The sequence below is a fragment of the Eurosta solidaginis genome, chromosome 2 (genome assembly GCF_040869045.1).
Source record: "Eurosta solidaginis isolate ZX-2024a chromosome 2, ASM4086904v1, whole genome shotgun sequence".
Taxonomy (NCBI): domain Eukaryota; kingdom Metazoa; phylum Arthropoda; class Insecta; order Diptera; family Tephritidae; genus Eurosta; species Eurosta solidaginis.
In genome coordinates, this window is record NC_090320.1 from 190,620,381 (window position 1) to 190,638,939 (window position 18,559).

The 18,559-nt window shown below is 32.3% G+C and overlaps 1 protein-coding gene across 5 annotated transcripts in view; it reads left to right on the forward strand.

Annotated features, from left to right (window-relative positions):
- Window positions 1-18,559, forward strand: part of Mnn1 (menin 1) — a 326,319-nt gene that overhangs the window by 292,467 nt on the left and 15,293 nt on the right. The window contains exon 7 of one of the 5 annotated variants that reach the window (XR_010949726.1): window positions 9,527-9,582. The exons of 2 other annotated variants lie outside the window; for them this stretch is intronic. Coding sequence is in view for 1 of the 3 variants with exons in the window: in XM_067766649.1 (XP_067622750.1) it covers window positions 9,527-9,595 (69 nt within the window). In the remaining 2 variants the exon portion in view is untranslated. Of the gene's footprint in view, window positions 1-8,356; window positions 16,867-18,559 lie in introns of those variants that run through there. 2 more of the 5 variants (XM_067766650.1, XM_067766649.1) reach the window with 2 other exon arrangements.

Consider the following 18,559-nt stretch of genomic DNA (forward strand, 5'->3'; position numbering starts at 1 on the left):
TCCTGTAAGATGCATGAGAGTTTATGGATGTTTACGTTGTCATAGGCTTTTTCAATATCAATACATGTACCGGTTACTTGCCAACCCTTACTGTTGTAAAATAGTACCGTATTTAGGACATCGTTTATACAAATGGTTGTTGCTCTTTTTTTCCTAAATGCATAAGATCTTGGTGGTAGTAATTCTAAGTTCTCTACATGGTTGTCTAAGTGTGCTTTTAATAGTCCTTCTACCATTTTATAAGAAGTGCACAATAGGGAAATTGGTCTGTAGTTGGTAATTTCATCTGGATCTTAGTTATGTTTTAGGATTGGTACTATTTTTATCTTTCTCCATTACACTGGGATTTCTCCTTGGTCCCATATGTCCTTCAGAATTTTAAAAAAGGTTTTTTTGTTCTTTTTCCTCAGGCTTCATTATCATTCTGTATGAAATATTATCCATTCCCTTTGCCGAATCTGGTTTTAGGTGCTGTAAAAATTCTTTAAAATACTCCCAGGATATTTCCGGTATTTCATTTGGGACAATTGTTTCAATGAGTGGTATACTATTTGGTACAGCGTTGGTACTGTTGGCTATTAGCTTCAAGCTGTTGTTGGTTCGTTTCTGACATGAATATTTCTTTATCATGTTGACTTTCTTCCATACTTCTTTTGTTTTGTTTTGTTATTTCTGTTTGTAGTACTTTTTGCGCCTCTGTTAATTTACTAAGGTTTTCCCCATGTTCTGTATGTTTCGTAACTTTTCCGTATAGACGGTCTAATTCTTTGTTCCACCATTTTTTTTGGTACATATTTATTTTTTCCGGTATTTTGATGGTATTTTTGTTTATTAATTCTTTGTATGTGTTGATTATGTCTCGTAAGGTATTTCCGATGGTGCAATTGGAAATTTCTATTAATACTCAAGAACTTATGATTTTTTTTGAGTAGGGATTTTTATGGGATGAACGGACCATTTGCTATTGCTACTCTCTATGTTTGTGAAAGTAATGCCTGGTTGTGTAGATACTGTCAAGGTTTTATAAGTTGCTTGTCCATTATTCATACAAAGAAAATTTAAATCCGTTGAAATTCCTTCTAAGGTATTGCCTTTTGTGTTCGTCGTTATGCTACCCCATAACACGTTTTGGCAGTTGAAATCACCACCAATTATTGTTTACATTTAAGGTTTCTTCCTATACAAATATTTTTTCCATTTCAGTTTTGAATTCGGTGTTTGGCATTTTTGGTGGACAATATATGCTAAATATATTTAAGTTTTTCTTAGGTTAAGTGTTGTAATTCCGATAACTTCTGCTTGGCTGTTTGATTTTATTAGGGAAAATTTTATGTGTTTCGCTATATATATACCTACTCCACCGTACCCGTCATCGCGATATTTCCCTACAAAATTGAAGTTTTTTAGACTGGTACTATTATTATCTTTAATCTTAATTGCGCTAAGTATTGCTACTTCAATTTGAAGTTTCTTTCTAGTAGTTCTTTGTTGTTTTTGTCTAAGCTTTGGTGATTCGACGGGCGAATAGTTTTTTTGTTATTATATTATTTGTTATTTAAGTGGACTGTATATTATTTTATTTAGAGAGAGGTGGCTATGCGCCTGTTACACCTTGTATGTATTCATTGGGGTCGAGCACTGGGGGCTCCAAGGTATTGGCTGCGGGTTGAGCCACCTTGTTTTGCTTTGAAAAACCCCGCTTTGGGATAAAAAATTTAAACTATGTCTTTAGAATATGCTAATGAAACAAACAAATGAAAAATGTTCATAGTTTAAGTCACTTAAACATTTTTCCTTTTTTAAACTTTGTATATTAAATTGTAGTATTTTCATGACTCTATTGCCGTTTTTAAACGTGCTAGGTCGTTGAGTGCATCTATTTTTTTAAATGCATCTCTTGCTTTAATAATTATATTTTTTGTGTTTTCATCGATATAATCTGTTGACCACTGTGATAAAAATTCCGTTATAGCCTGCGCTGGTGCTTTAGTTAGATTTTGTTTGATCACTTTAGCTAGTGGGTAGTGTTTGTGTAAATGTGTCGCCGCTTCGGCTGAATTGTTAAAATGGAAATTTTCGTCTTCCTTAAGGATATCGAATCTGGTTCCAAATATGCTCGAGTATTTGGATCTGGCTTCTCCTAATGAGAGGTTTTCTAGAGTCATTATTTTTTTGATCGAATATGCTTTTACCCTTGCTGGACATTCTTTAAATGTGGCACTGTGTTTGCCGTCACAGTTTGTGCATTTGAGTTGTGTGCAATTGTGATCTTCTTTTGTTTCCTCACTACACTGTGAGCAAATTGTGCGAAAGAAATTAAGTGTTTTACTTGAATTTTAGTGTGTGCGATTGAAATCTCTTTAGGTATTTCAAGTCCTTCAAAAATTAGTTTGACTCTTTTCGTGCTTATTCTTTCTTCTTTCTCTTTGGTTTCTTTTCTTGTGACTCTTATCACTTTTATTATTTTTATGGGCGAAATGATGTCTCGAAGGAGTTCTTCTTCCGTTATCTCCGTTGGTATGTCAAAGATTATACCCATCCTGGATATAAAATTGGGTAGAATTAGAGGTTTGTATTCGTGTATTAATAGACGCGTGTCATTGTTAAATTTGTTCGCTGTATCGGCGTTTGTGAAGGTTATTTTGCATCGTCCATAACCTATTTTACACACATTTTCGATCTCCGTTATACCCATGCTGAGTACAAGTTTGTTCACGCTAATAGCATTAATGGGGTTTCTTTCGTTATTTCCGCATATTTTGTCCAGATAGACTATGTAACGCCCTTTATGATTATGTGGGTATGTTAATGTTGGCTTGCCTTCTGTTTTCCTTGTGGTGTAATGGTCTCCATGTTGGACGTTACTTATTGCTTGTATACTTCTTGAATGTATCCCTCTTCTCTTTTCTTCTTCCTTGCCCTACTAGTGCTTCTCGACCGAATTTTTTTGGCTTGGGGCCTATCCTGCCCCTCGCCATCTACATCCATATTTTCTGTTTAAAATTGACGTGTTTTATTTTATTTATGTTGCAAAATTAAAAAACTTGAATTTTATATCGCCTTTTCTCAATTTTTTCCGCAGTCAAATTTCGAACGCGTGTTCTTCACACGGCGGTCCCGTTAGAACACAGACGATATTTATTGACGGTCTTACCACGCACAGAGTTGCCAGTTTTTTTTCTACTTACAATAGTCTTACAGCTAATAAGTTTTCAAAATCTTTATTTAAACTTAAAATCATTTTTATTAATATTGTATACACCATTTGTTAAATTAAAAGTATTAAATCGTCTGTGATAAAATAATAGCTTTTCATTTCTAAATTGTATAGTATTTTTAAATGGATAGGGGTATGTGTATTCCCTCAAACGGAAAGTTTGTGTTGCTTTCCTTCTCCAAATATTTCTTTATAAGATTGTTTTTGGAAAACATTAATTTATTTACACATTTCAGAGCAATTTTTTATCATAAATTGATCTATACGTTCTATTTTATATTTTTCGTACAATAGTTTATTCGAAATTCTTCGTCTGTAGCCATGTCTGAATGGCCCGTAACTGTTGTTAATGCAATCTTTCAGTCTGATATGAAGAAATTCCAAACCAGATGGGGAATGCATAAGCTATGATAGGTCTAATTAACTGTTTATAGCAATTTAATTTAATGTTGTTATTCAAACCTTTTGCTTTTTTTTCAAAAACATAAAATATATCTTTTTTGCCTTTGCCAATGTAAAGTGTACATGACGTATGAACTTGAAGGATTCATCCACGATCACTCCCAAATATTTAAAACTTTTTTCATGCTTGACAGCCACGTTGCCAATTGCAGAGCCGGATTAACTCAACGGGGCCCTAGCAACCATCAATTTGGGGGCCCTTTTTTCACGTCCGTTTCCTTCTTTTTTCGATTAAAAAATACAAACTTATATCTTTCATAAAAATTTCATTGTCACAATGTTACTATCTACATTTTAAACATATCGTGTTCTACATTTGTTTTCTGCAATTTCATCAATTATATCATCAATATCGATTTTGTTCAATAAATCCGACTCAATGCAAAGTATATCCAACATCTCGAGGCGAGAAGGATTGTTTTTTATGCATCAGTGTATCTGGAGTTCACGTAACTTTGGAATTGTTTCATTTCAATGAAAAATTCTTCCAAATCTCTAGAATAAAAAATAACCAAGTTATTTATAGCTTCGTGGAGGTCTCCATCACTTAGAGAAAACTTGATGGGAAATGAAAATCTCTCTGAAACTTCCATATACTTTCACTGTGAAGATTGTCGATGATTTCGAGGAAACCTTTTGTCCTAAAATCATCTCGAGGCGAAAATTCTACTTCTGGAGCATTTCCGTAATTAGGTTGTTTTTTTCTACGACGAGTACGTTTTACGATTCTGTATAACCTACTCCAGGTAATAATTGTTTTGTTTTTTCCTCAAAATCATTGAACTTTTCACGGAATGAAACTAAGCTCTCTTCTAACGATCCGTACAAAAAAGCACACGTTTGCGAATCTGCTTTTTCATTTTGCAATAACTTACTCACTGAACGCATAGCAGTCAAAATATACTTGAAGGCTTCTACACCCTCTTTTCCAAAAATAATCGAAATTTTTCAAAATAAAAACAACCAGTGTACAAATTATGGAAATACGTTTAATTTTGATTTCAAGCTTTATTTCCCTGACACACGTCAGAGGTTAGATGAGCCACTATGGCTGAATTACAACTTTTCGTTGACTGCACCGGAATGCCTATCTCTACTTCCCTAATCGCAACGCTGCTGCCCGTGATACTGTTGACTTAGCATTTGCCGTTTGCTGGTATGCTCGGCTTTCATTATTAGAGTCGAGTTTCGCATTGCCGGGAGAATGATTGCAGCTTGGTGTTCACTTGCTGATTCAGCGTCTGGCTTACTTTGTGCTGTTGTTATGAAGCGCTTTTGTTATTGTTGCTGTTTGCATGATTATTGTTGGGTGCTAACTTACATTTTGAGATAATTAATCTATTGCATAGATTTTATCGCGGGCTTGGCGACTAAATCAAAAAAACCGTAACGGATATTTGTCAAAAAAGGTTCGAAAAGGTTCGAAAAAGTTCGGTGCTAGCAACAGGCCAAATACATAAATTTGGATCTCTATCATAAAGTTAAAGTTAAAAATAAAGTTAAAATTCAAGTTAAAGTTAAAGTGAATGTTAAAGTTAAAGTGAAAGTTAAAGTTAAAGTTAAAGCTAAAGTTAAAGTTACAGTTAAAGTTAAAGTGAATGTTAAAGTTAAAAAGTGTAACTTGAATTAATATCAAAGGCAAAACTTGAATTAATATCAAAGAAAACAGAATGTTGCATAAATATTATAATTGCATAAGTTGATAATATGCAATAGCTTTACCGCGGCAGTCCCCGAGTGTCACACGTCCTTTTTTCTTTTTTATTATTCAATATACTCTCCTTTCACTTCGATACGCTTCTTTGTACGCTAATACAATTTCTCAAATGAGTCGGAAATGTCCTTTTTAGGAACCTTGTCCAGTTCGTCGGTCGTCGCCTTTTGAATGCGGCCAATTGAGTTTTATTTATTTGAGTAAAAATTATTTGCAGTTCTGATTATATTTTTCTTTCACTCTTTAGAATTTTATGTTTGTAAGAAAACTTTAAGTCTTTTTCATTTCTCGGGGGCCACCTAAAATCGGGGCCCCAGACAACTACCTATTCTGCCTACTTGTTAATCCAGCCCTGGCCAATTGATATAGTGGGGATATACGTACGCGCAGAGCGATACAGCCTTTTTTGACACCTCTAACTGTCGTACAAACACATTTGTTGGGGTTAAGTTTTAATTTACACGTCTTAAAATAGTCAGGTAGTTCAATTAAATATTCATTTATTTCATCGCTAGCGTTGACTAGATTGGCTTTTGAAGACAAAATAAGGATGTTGTCAGCATATAATATTACAGACAGGTCCTCGTTGGGTTCCGGTAAGTCAGCCATGAATAAGTTGAATAATACCGGACGCAACAGCGACCCCTGCGGAACTCCTGCTACTATATCTTTATCAATTGAATTTTCATTGTTACTGTATACGAAAAATGATGTACCTAATAAATAGTTGTGAATTATACGACAGATATTTTTATTAAAGCCAAAATTTTTAAACATTTTGTAAATTACTCCCTCAATCCATGTCGTATCAAAAGCTTTTTCAAGGTCCTAGCTTACCAATATAGTAGCTTTCTTTTTTGGCCGGGAAGTAGCCAAGATTGTAGCAGTGATTGAATAGACTTGCCATAAATTTCCAAAAGTTTGGACCAGTTTTTCGCAGAATGAAGTTAGGTACTCCATCCTCCCCGCTACTTGTTTTGTTATTTTTCCTTCACATCAAAAGCTCTGTTTCTTTGTGCGATATAAATTGTTTATATTCAGTTTTTACATCAGAACTAACAATTTCGTTAATTGGAGACAAACCATCTGCTGAGAGAGAGTTATTAAAGTTAAAAATGGATTGTATCCCCTTATACCTTCATTTTATTATTTACGTGAGCAGAATATATTGAGGAGCCTATGTTCAAGTTTTGATAGTGAACCTTTTCAGATTGGTCAGCTAATTTATTAATTTTATCGAATTCACTCTCTATTACTGCACCGTTCTCATCAACCAGCGATGGTATTTCAATTTTTTATTTGACTCCGCTGAGTTGTTTTACTCTCCTATAGGATCTATTATCCATTTTTATATTCTTGAACATATTGGCCCAATACTCATCTTCGTGCATTGCCAATAGCTCCGTTATTTTGTCCATATTTCTCCCGATGGCAATCAGGGTAGATTTACGTTGAGGCTCTATATATATGTATATTTCTATATATATGTTTGTCTCCTAATTTTTTTCATTTCTCGAATAAAATCCAGAATACTCTGAGGCAGGTTAAGGTTGCATTTCTTTCTAAGCTGCACCATTGGAACACTTTTCCCTGTTGCCTTTTCAAAAACGCTTTCCATGTTTTTGATGCATTGATCAATTTCCTCCACACTCACGTTCCTGTCTATTAGGAAGTGTATGTTTTCCCAGCTCCTCATCCAGCATGCTGTTCATAAGTCTAATGTTCGTTCTATCCCATGGAATGATTATGCGAGGAACTTTGGTTAGCTCACTCGTTACGATATTGATCTCAACCGCGTCGTGATGAGATTCGTAGTCTAGGGTTCGCAATGAATTGGGAAATTGTTCATTGAATTTTACTGTGATGTATGCAGATACCAGAAAGTAGTCCAGAAACAAAAAATAACCATTATAGAAGGCAGTTTAGTGGGTATTATTTGCATTAGGTGAGGATTGTCTAGCCATTTTGCTAATTTGTTTCCGTTTGCATTGGCAACATTCGAAAAATCTTCGCAAGCTAATTTTAGTCCGGTCCGATTGTACATTGCCACAAAATCAGTTTTTTCGCCTCCTAGCAATTCTATTTCAATCGCACCATTTTCAATGCTTGTTTGACGTATTTATTTTTGCATACTTTTAGCAGTCCCTCACACAAATAGCAGTACCCCCTCCATCACTGTCAGTACGATACTGAACCACTGATACTGAACCAGTTGTATATTATGTCTGATATTGAGTTTATGCTCAGCTATCAGAAGCACACTGGGTTGTGCATTTTTAGGAACATATTAAGAAAATGCCTCTTTTTTTTATACTAAAGAGTTTACGTTTATGAAAATGCATTTTAGGCATATATGTAATACTCCTATATTGCTACAAAAGGCTAGGTACATTTCCAAACATCAGAGTGCCGATATATTGCTGTTTAAACGTTTTTGTTTTTGTATTCAATAATCGAATGTACCTAAATTAGAATTTTTTCTTGTCACACTTATGCTGCTATAATCACAAAAATTTTTTAGGCTGTCTTGTTTTGATTTCGAATTCAAAACACATTGCGAGTATTTTCTATTAGCAATATAGGAGTATTACATATATGATTTTAGGTGTCTAACCATCTAGAAGCAATGCCAAAAAAATATTAAAAAGCGCTTGTGAGTTTTCCTCATCATGTGGGCAATTCACAAGAGTGTCGTATTTATGTAAAATTTTAATATTTGAACTCTTTCCATGGTTTCCAATATAAAATTTGATTGAAGCACCCCACATACGGCGAATAGGAGACCTTGCCAAATAGTATTTTTCATTATTTTCACAGGGCGTATTATAATTTTTTCAAATGTTTCTTTTAATGTTATAGGTACTTTTACCATATACACAATTTTCAAAGCATTACTTTACATTTATTTTGGATAATTTTAATGCTTCCCCGGCATTTTTAATTGGCACTTCTTCTTTTTTTAGTGTATTTATTGAAAACTCGATTTTATCTTTGGTTAATACTACAAAATTTACTACGCTTTTCTTTCCCCATTAAATGGCGTATCATATTTATTTTGTTTTGTTGATTTTTATAAACACAAAACAATTAACGCACCAAAACAACAAATCCACAAAGAAGGTCAAACGACTAAAATTATGGACTTTTGCCTGCCTCAGTCAGCCACACAAATCGATCAGTAAAAACCACCCTCGGTTCTGAATGAGCACAAAGCACATACGCTTAACTAAGTATACATAAGCATAAATTTTGACAATACCTGCTCATGTACCTACGAACTTTAAATACAGGACAAACGACAACAACAGATCAGAACGAAAATCGACACTGATGATGGCACAACGCGGAAACCGACGTATCTTATCTTTATTATTTCCTCTTTTATAAGCTTAAATTGGTTTTGTAAATTTTATAAAGTTTCCATCAAAATATACATACATAATCGTCTTTTCTAATTTTGTTCAACATTTTATATATTTTTCGAATAGATCATTTATATAACCTGTTTATTAGATATTATTATCGTTCAAATTATGCAAGTTATTTTTCGTTATGTTCAAAACTTCATGTTCAGGGGATCCGGCTATGTACTTCAATGCTGTTCCCATTATGTCAATCTTACTTCTACTATATCTAATGGATTTCAGGTTGGGAGAGGCTGTACCACCAATATTGCTGTTTACTCAGAATACTGTTTATCGTTGTTTACGGTTATTATCGCTTTTGAGTGTAAGCGGGGCAGGGTTGATATAACTATAAAAAAGTTGACTATGACCGAAAAGAGGTGGAAAAAAGTGGTTTAGTTGTGTTATGTTTTTCTCTTTGATATATGTACATATCGTTGGAAAGGTCTAAATCTCTTCTTAGAAGCCCCGGAAAGAAACTAAAAATCGGTTCATAACCAACAAAGTTATAGGCTCGTAAAAGTAAAATATACGAAAAACCGGTTTTTTTACTGATAGCTTACGGTTTTAGTAAAGTCAACACTTTTCAAAAAATTCATTCGGAGCTATGCAAAAACACGCGAAGAAAACAAACAAAAATTACTGCAAGGCAGGGAGTCCATTTTTCATCGATTTATTAGGCCGTTTTCATCATCCCCGTTTAACGCTAACTGGCACTTTATTTGACAGATGACGGTATTTAGCCGCTGCTGCTGTATTCGAAGGTTCGAAGGAAAGCCGATGACAAGTCTTTTGTAAATCTGAAAAGGCTTTCACGTATTTCATTTTACGGCACGGCCACAGCTAAAGATTTTTTACTTGTTATTTACTATTTATGGAAAAGTATGTTTGTTAAAAATAAAATTTCATGATTCAACAATAGGCTTATGCCAAATTCACACAGAGGCTTAATGAAACATGTATCTAGTCAATTTTTCTACATTAAGGCCGTTATTGAACTCAATCTTCCGTACAAAATACAAATTCATTATTATCTCATTATTGCTTAATTGAATGCTTAATGTAGTGAAATATCTAGTCGGGTTTGTTTGATATTTCGGTTTTTTGTCAATGAAACAAATGGTAATCAAAAATAAATTAATTTCAATAACTCACGAAAAATACGAAAAAAATTCAAAATTTTATTTTTGCTGCAAAAGATAATATGACCTTTTCAAAAATAGGCACATATTTTGTCGGGTGCAACTTCTATGAGTATTTGCGCATGCATTTAATTTTTATAGTCTTAAAAGTTAAGGAGGAAACAGCTACTATCTTTTGCAAAAGCTTAATTTTCTTTGAGGCTGCTGACAGATGTTCGCTTAATGAAGCAAGTAGTTCTGTGTGAAAAGGAAAACTTAATTATTTCATTAAACCAAATTGTGATTCGATTAAGGTTCTGTGTGAAATTGGTAGCATTCTCTCTGTCTAGAAACCATAGAAAGTTTTCTATTTTGCTGTCAAAAGTTTTCTACACGCGACAGCAAAATACATTTGTGAACAATTTTCTACGGTTTCTACATTTCCTATACCCAACCCCATATATATTTGAATAGGAAATTTATAAAGTGACAAGAATGTTGAAACTGAGTTTTCAATTAAAAAACAAACAAATTTTTTGGAGCGGCAGTTTTATAAACTTTTTGATAAAATATATGTAGTATTTGCATTTCATATTTTACTTTTGGTGCTTAGCGCAGGATCTTATAAAAAGAATATTATATGTGTAAGTGGTGCGTTGTCTGAATCTTCTAGAAATGTAGATGTGTCAATCTTTTTCACATACATATGCACATATGTAGGCAAATAACAAAAAATAAATTAACCAATCGAAAAAAAAGAAAATATTAAATTTAAATAAATTCATAAGTATGCCCTAGAACATAAGGAATGGCTATGAATTGTCAATGATGATAATAAGAAATGAATTTCAATGAAAGTCTGTGATGGAAAAATATATATTTCAACTAATATTAGTAGTGCATAAAGACAGCAAAAAAAAGAAAAAAATAATAATAGTGAAGAATGGTTCAACTATATGGTTGGTTCATCTTTACAGCAACAACATACCTTTGTTCAGATTGTCAAAATCTGTTTGTTGGTGATAGGCGAATAGAATGGAGATAAAACCTAAAACTGGGCAATTCTTATGTGTTGTGGGAAAATAATGCGCTAAATAAGATGAGTTTACTAATAAAATACTCCAAAGCCATATGAAACATATGTTGGTTACATTTTGCGTTTGCCATTTCCTTTTGACAATCCCTACGCCAGTGCAATGAAAAAAATAAAATCAGCTGATGAGATGAGCCAACCGTATAATTGAGCCATGTTTAAAAACAAAGTTAGAATAGCTGAGCTCCAATGAATCTGATCAGATCCCGATAAAAAATTTAACATACATATGCAACAACAACGTTGTGGTCCTGATATTTTGTCTCGATCAATTGTGAATCCACAAGTTAGCTCTGTTGATTTCGTTTTTTGTAGTTAGTTTTTTTGCGGCTAATCCTTTTACTTGGTAGCATTTACAGACGTCTGCATTTGGTGACCGATATTTACCATTTTTTCCACTCGACAGCTCGGCAGCTCATACATCCTTTCCTACTTTAAGTCTGAAAACAAATTATTAAGGCCATAAAATTATTATGTTATATGCGTTTTAAACCATGCACCATACATTTTCCATTTGCGTATCTACAACAAAATACGAAAAATAAAAGAACCATAACAAGAAGTGCAATTGGTTTTTGCACATAGCTCCTAACAGAAGTAAATTTTTTTATATCAGTCTTGGACGATTGTTATAAGGTTCAAAACGCATCTTTTGATAGCTCTACAGACGCCGGCTTTTAAATAATATTATACTAGTTTCTTCTTAAATGCAAAATCCTATATTATTTTACATAAAAAATATATCGCATTTGTGGCCTAGTTTGCGGAACAAATATTTTAGCTTGCTAATTTGTTTGGAATTTGAAACCAAAATTTTACGGAGCGATTTGGAAAAATGTTTTGTTATAGATAGGTATCCTATTATGTGTACACATCATGTGAGTGCAGCCAAATTTAGTAGAACTGATAAGAATCGTTTCAGTGAGATTTGATCGTTATGCGGAGCTGGATAGCTCATTGGAACTCAACTAATGCACTTTAAATATTTGTCTTTAACTATCTGTAACATTGTAAAATCATATAATGTATATTGATGTTGAACATTAAAAATGATTAGAACAAATAAAAATATATGACTATTATAGTTAGATTGTGTTTGACTAAATACCATTGGTATGTACATATGTATATACTGCCGTCCTAGTAATGAAAGTAGGTATCTACATTTCAACTGAAACTGAGATATTTCTGCATCTGTACTTTTCAGCATATGCTATTTCTTAAATTAGGAATTATAGTGTGATCTTTCTATTTATGGAAAAACAATTTGATACTGCTCTCGCTTAACGCAAAATTTGTTACAAAACCTAGGGACAGTATCTTCAATTTTGTATGGAGAATTTTGTACATACAGCTCTCTATAAAAGGAAAGCAATCAAAAACTGAGAACACTTTTGAAAAAGTCGTATCTGCGTAGATTTCCCACAAAAAGAGTAAATACTGCTATCAATTTGTAGATATCTACATTTTTCATTAGGACTTGTAGAAAATCTGTGTAGATACTGCAAAAGTCCGAAAACTGTATGTCTCTTTTCAATTTGAAAAATATTTCTGCATGAATTAATTCGAATTTTCAAGAGGAGTTAACCTATTTGAATAACTCATTTTCGAAAAAAAAAAAATGTAGATACCCATATTCTTTTTTAGGACGACATTATAAGTGTAAGTAAAATAAGTAAGCTGTTAATTTAGAAAAAAATTTTATTTTATATCTATGTAAGGGAGAACTTTCGGACTCTCAAATGCCTCACAAATAATAAAAAAAAACCTTCCAAAATTCCTTAGAAGCTTTCAAGGTTTACGTGGCATTTACGGATTTTAAAGGTTTGTGCTTTTATTTTTTTTAATACTGCGCAAAAATTTTTTCGAAAATAGTTAAAAACATGTACTTATTTACTATGTTTATTTAAATCAGTTCCGTTAAAAACGGCACTAAAATAATAATAAAAAGAACTCAAGTGTTTTCAAGTCAATATATTTTTGGAAAATTTTACAAAAATTTAAACCCTTTTTTTTTTTTTATTCTTGTATATCGAAATTCATACAAAAAAAGGCATATTTAAAAAAAAAAAATATATATATATATTATTTATGCGCTAATTTCTACGATTTTAAATTTTGTTAGTCAGTCAAGTTTTGACACTTTTTTTAAATCGATTTTGTATTTTAAATCAAGCAGTCTATTAACTTTTATTCTTATTTCTTATTTAAAGTCGAGTTAAATTTGTCGATGTTTTTTAACGCATTATTATGGATTTTCTTCATTTAAAAAATAAATGTTGGTCAAATGACGAAAAGGGGCGAAATAAAATCCCAAAAATCGAAGAAGATTTTTAAACCACTTAAAAGCTGCAACTTGTTGAATTCAATGCCATGCAAATATGTATTCCCGTGCGTTCGGGCTTTTAATAAAAGTTTTAGCCCCTATAAGATTTAAACTAACTTTGGAACATAGGTTTATAGTGCTTCAAAACTAGAGGGGTCGCCCTTCGGCAGTGTTTGGCAAGCACTCCGAGTGTACTTCTGCCATGATAAGCTCTCCGTGAAAACTCATCTGCCTTGCAGATGCCGTTCGGAGTCGGCATTAAACAAGTAGGTCCCCTCCCGCCAATTTGTAGGAAAAATTAAAAGGAGCACGACTCAAATTGGAAGAGAAGCTCGGCCTAAAATATCTTCGGAAGTTATCGTGCCTTACATGTTTGAAGGTTGCTCTTTCTGCCAGTTTGTCTAATTTGCATTTCATGTGCGAAAAAGTGAAAGAAAAATAGGAACAAAACGTGTTTGTTAATAGTTTTGCAATCTAAATGGTTAAAAATTCATGCTTATAACGTATATATTGCATTGTAAGTAAATTATAATAATAATACATGGTATTGAGTCATAAAATATTATTAAATAGCCCGGACTAAACCTTGCACAGAAGAACTGAAGAATTTAGTAATAGATTTGAGAAAAACAAGTAAGGACGGGACTTCATACCTTTCATGAATGGGGCTGAACAATAATCTTATCCCATTCGTAATCTCCAAATAATCGGCTGTATAAGATAAAGACCTAAGCGATTTTTACGATAAATATAAAATAAAAAATAGGTAGGTACTTTGTGTGAGGATGCAAAGTTTCACGTTAATATTTTTTATTATTATTATTATTTTTTTTTTAATATTAATAGATTCGCTGAAGTTTCACCAATTTCATTCTAACGGAATCAACAACCAAAATATTTCACGATCACAAAGATTTTTTCTGCTCAAAGCACATTTGAATACATACAATCAATTCGAACAAAAGAAATTAATTTTACCTTTTTTTTTAACCATAAAATAAGCTGCTGAAAATTTGTTACGTGACAGCAATTCTTCACAATGGCCACAGCAGACGTTAACTGCAAATGATGGATGACCAAACAAAAAACTAAAAACACTTCCTTATGGCAATGATTTGTGTCGAAAAACTATCACCTACAGGAAAACATAGTTTGTGGCAAGTTGTATTGGAAAATTAATAAACTGAAATTGTATTGATTTGGCAAAAGAAAAAGAAGTAAAGGTCCCGATTTGTACCCAAGCTTTGTAGGTTTTTTAATTTAAATTTTTCCCTTGACAGTTACACTGTTCAGCGGGAAAAAGCTGGAAATTCATTATGAGCGTACTTTTCCTGCTAATTGCTTTTCGACTTTCATTTATTTTTTTTTTTTTTTTTGTCTATCGAACGCCTACATTTTGTTGTGTATATATAAACTTGCAAATAAAAACTTATCCTTTGTATCCAAAGGTGTATTATTCCTCAAAAAATGTATCCATATTTTTCAATTTGTATCTTGATACATTTTGAGTCATTTCGTCTAAGTTTTAAATAAAATAAGAAAAAAATCCTGAAATTAATAATATTTTGAACAGAATATCGCCGTAATATTTTAGCTTGACTAGCGCACAACTGAATTTTATAAAAGCTCAGTTATAAAAAAATCTCATTGTTATGAAGGTTTTTTATATTTAACACGTCGTTAAGATTTTCCTTATATCTTACTCACTTTTCTTAATACTTACGTTTTATAACAAACAATACTTATTTTAAACAAAAACGCAACCTAAAGTTGTCATTACTAGTATTCATTATTTAGAAGAAATAATGTTTCTGTATAAGTAGAATGAACATATAAGAAAAAAACAGGACTCAGGCCCGGGAAAAAGTGTACGAAGAAGAAACGTTTCTGCAAATATTTTGTAAATAAAAAATTTTCTTTTGCCATAACGTTACATAGTGTAAATACACTGTCGATCGGTTAAGATATTCAATATTTGAAATAAATATGCAGAAACCTTATAAATCTTAACTTCGAAACTGACACAAAGGTCAGAAAATAAATAAAGGTCTGAAAAAATATGGTGCCGTTTTAGTATCTACAATCGACTTAGATATTTGATGTTGATAGCAATATAGCACAGAGGTTCGTGTCACCGCTATTAAGCACAACTCGTTTTGTAGCCACTGCCGCGAGTCTTCAATAATTGCCGCTAGATGGGTCTAACTCTTCTTTGCGCGCCTAGCCTAGAGAGTTAGAAACAAGCATACATACAAGTGAAGCTAATATAAGCGTGTTAAAAATAATCAACGCCCTCGCCAAAAAACCCCAAAGTTCCGAGACTCTTTTGAGTACTTCAAACTTGCTGCATTGATGTATTTCTAAAATTTAATATGTCATAAAATTGCATTTTTTGTTTTCAAACTTTGATTGAACCTTCCAACTTAAAAATGTATCTATTTGAGCTGTTTTTTATCTTTGTATCACTAAAAATGTATCCAAACGGCAAACCTGACTGTTATTTTTATAGGGTCCACCATTCCAAGAAACATATTGAAGTATTGCTGATATAATTGACTTAATATTTGTCAGTAAGTTGTCCTTTTTTTCCATCTCTGTACCTGTTATTTGAATTTGTTTATAAGTAGAACAAAAAAGTTTCATATTAAGCCTAATATTTTTAACCGTGTACTTATTTGTACCTTGAATTGACTTTCTTCTTAAAGAATTTCTTATTAGAAAAATGTTGAAGCTAATGAATTTAAGCGTTGATAAAGCAAAGCTGAAAAATTTCCCCTCGAGTTCGAGTACTTGTGCGGTACAAATTATTTAATTATAAAGCGAACGACTTGGTTACACAAATTTATTTCATACATGTAACTTTTGTAATCATAAAAATATGTATATAAATACATGGTACATGCACATAATTTGTATATCCAAAACTTGTACAAAAATGTATACTCTCCTGGTAGTAACAAGAGTCATAACTACTTAACATAACCAAACCTAAAGCAAAGCCAATTAAATGTGTGCAAACACTTAACCATCTTTTAGGCGATGATTGCAAATATATATGTAGTAATATAAAAATTATTTTTATATAATAAAATTGAAAACAGTTCTTAAGCATGTTTATTAAACCATAATATGATATATAAACATAACTTAAAGAAACCCACAAATACATGTAAAAAATTTATGAAAAATAGTTAAGCAATGCCAGTCATGGAAAACAGACCCACACAAAAATGTTATTGTAAAAGCTGTGCAAAACGCTTAGGAAACAATTAACAGGCAAATCAAGAAAAAAAAAAACAGTATTCACCAATGATTGAAAGTAAACACATAATAACAAAAATTATTTAAGTTGTTTTAAAAATTATCTTGAATTTTACTAATAGTCACATACCTAATTACATACAAATATGCATACATTATAATAATCGAAATAGAAATGTACAATTGTTCAGCAATAGCAGCTCTAAATGTTTTAATCACAATTATCCAATAAAAAATAAATACAAACGTTTAAATTAAAAACTATAAATATTTTATTTAAAAAGCGTGTTGGTAAGTATTTAAAGTCGTTTATATAAAAATTAAGTTGGTTTGTGTCGGAAAAACGGTGAGTTTTCGTAAAACGGCTGAATTTCTGATATTTATTAAGTGAAAATGTTTAAATATTTTTTGTAGTTTTAAAAATATTTTATACTACACCTTTTTCAAGTGTACTTCAGAAACTATAAATTATTATTCAGAAGCGGTAAAATGTACTTCAGATTAATCATATGTAATTCAGAAACGATAAAATGGACTTCAGAATGGCCAAATGTACTTCAGAAGTCGTAAAATATATTTAAGAAAAGTCAATTTCAATTGTACTTAAGAAACCACTTATTGTGCTTCAGTTGTACTTCAAAAGATTTATACTGTACTTTTAAGCTGCAGAAAATGTTGTTCACGGACAGCACCCAATTTTTTTTAAGAGCTGTACGTTCATTATGAAACACCTTTTACGGTTTCTGCAGTACAAGTGACTATTCTGAAGTACAATTTATGATTTCTGAAGTGACTCTGGAAGAGATGTAGCATATTCTCCCGTGCGTTGCCGCAAAAAACACCGATTTTATAAATCATTTTTTATTTGAAATCCATTTTATTTAGTTAGAACTCATATTTAAAAGAATTCATTTCAAACGATTTTCCGTCATTCCTAGCCAGTTTTGGTTTCAGGTTTCAATTTGTTGTTGTTGTTGTAGCAGCGCTTCGCCCATCCAATAGGAGTGACTACTCACAAATTGTCATCAATATCCTCTCACGGTAGTCCGAAGAAACTTGCAGTTCCAACAGAGGTGTACCAAAGAGAAAGGGGTGTTAGAGGCGTAGGTTCCACATTGCAATTAAAAAGATGGTTGGTGTCATGTGTGGAAACGTTACAAGCAGGACATATATTATGTATATATATGTACATATGTCGGGGCTGATTCTGGATAGGGGCTGATTCTGTGGGAATGATCCTAGTTCATGTTCAAGGGTCCTTAAATCACGTTTGTCTGCGTAGTGCAGTGACAATCAACTTTTAGTTTTTCCCAATCCTCATCGAAAATAATAATTTGACGAAGGATGGCCCGATAAATCAGTTTTGTCTTTACTACATCGTAGTCCCTTAATGTCGACTCGATGTTATGAACCTACGAAATAAAGTGGACGGGATTGCCTTCGAAGGTTGGTAGGGTTTTGACACTATTAGGCAACCTATTTATCTCTTGTACGGCTGCCTCAGTCAGGCTGATAGAATTATTAGAATTTACCATTTCATAAGGAGGACTTCTAATTAGTTTATCTTAGTACTCATGGTTCGCATTTGTTCTATTTGCGCGTTAACTGTACCCTTTAGCTGCGTTATCGCGTCTTCAATTTGCTCTATTCTGAAGTTACTTTTACTTTATGTAAAGAGTTCTCCTAATTAAAAAATATTTCCACTGTTTATGAGATAAAATAGCTTGCGCTATATAGTAAACTTTTCTCAAATAAAAATCAGTTTGTAGCTTTCTTTTCTTACAAATTTAAAGGTAAATTTAGAGAAGTGAATAATTTTAATAATTTTTAATCATTTATTGGATAATTTTAATAATTAAATTTTAATGATTTTTAATCACTTAACGAATTTAAATAATTTAATTTTTAATCATTTATTGGCTTACATCATCAGCATAAAAAATATAAATGTAAGGCGCGAT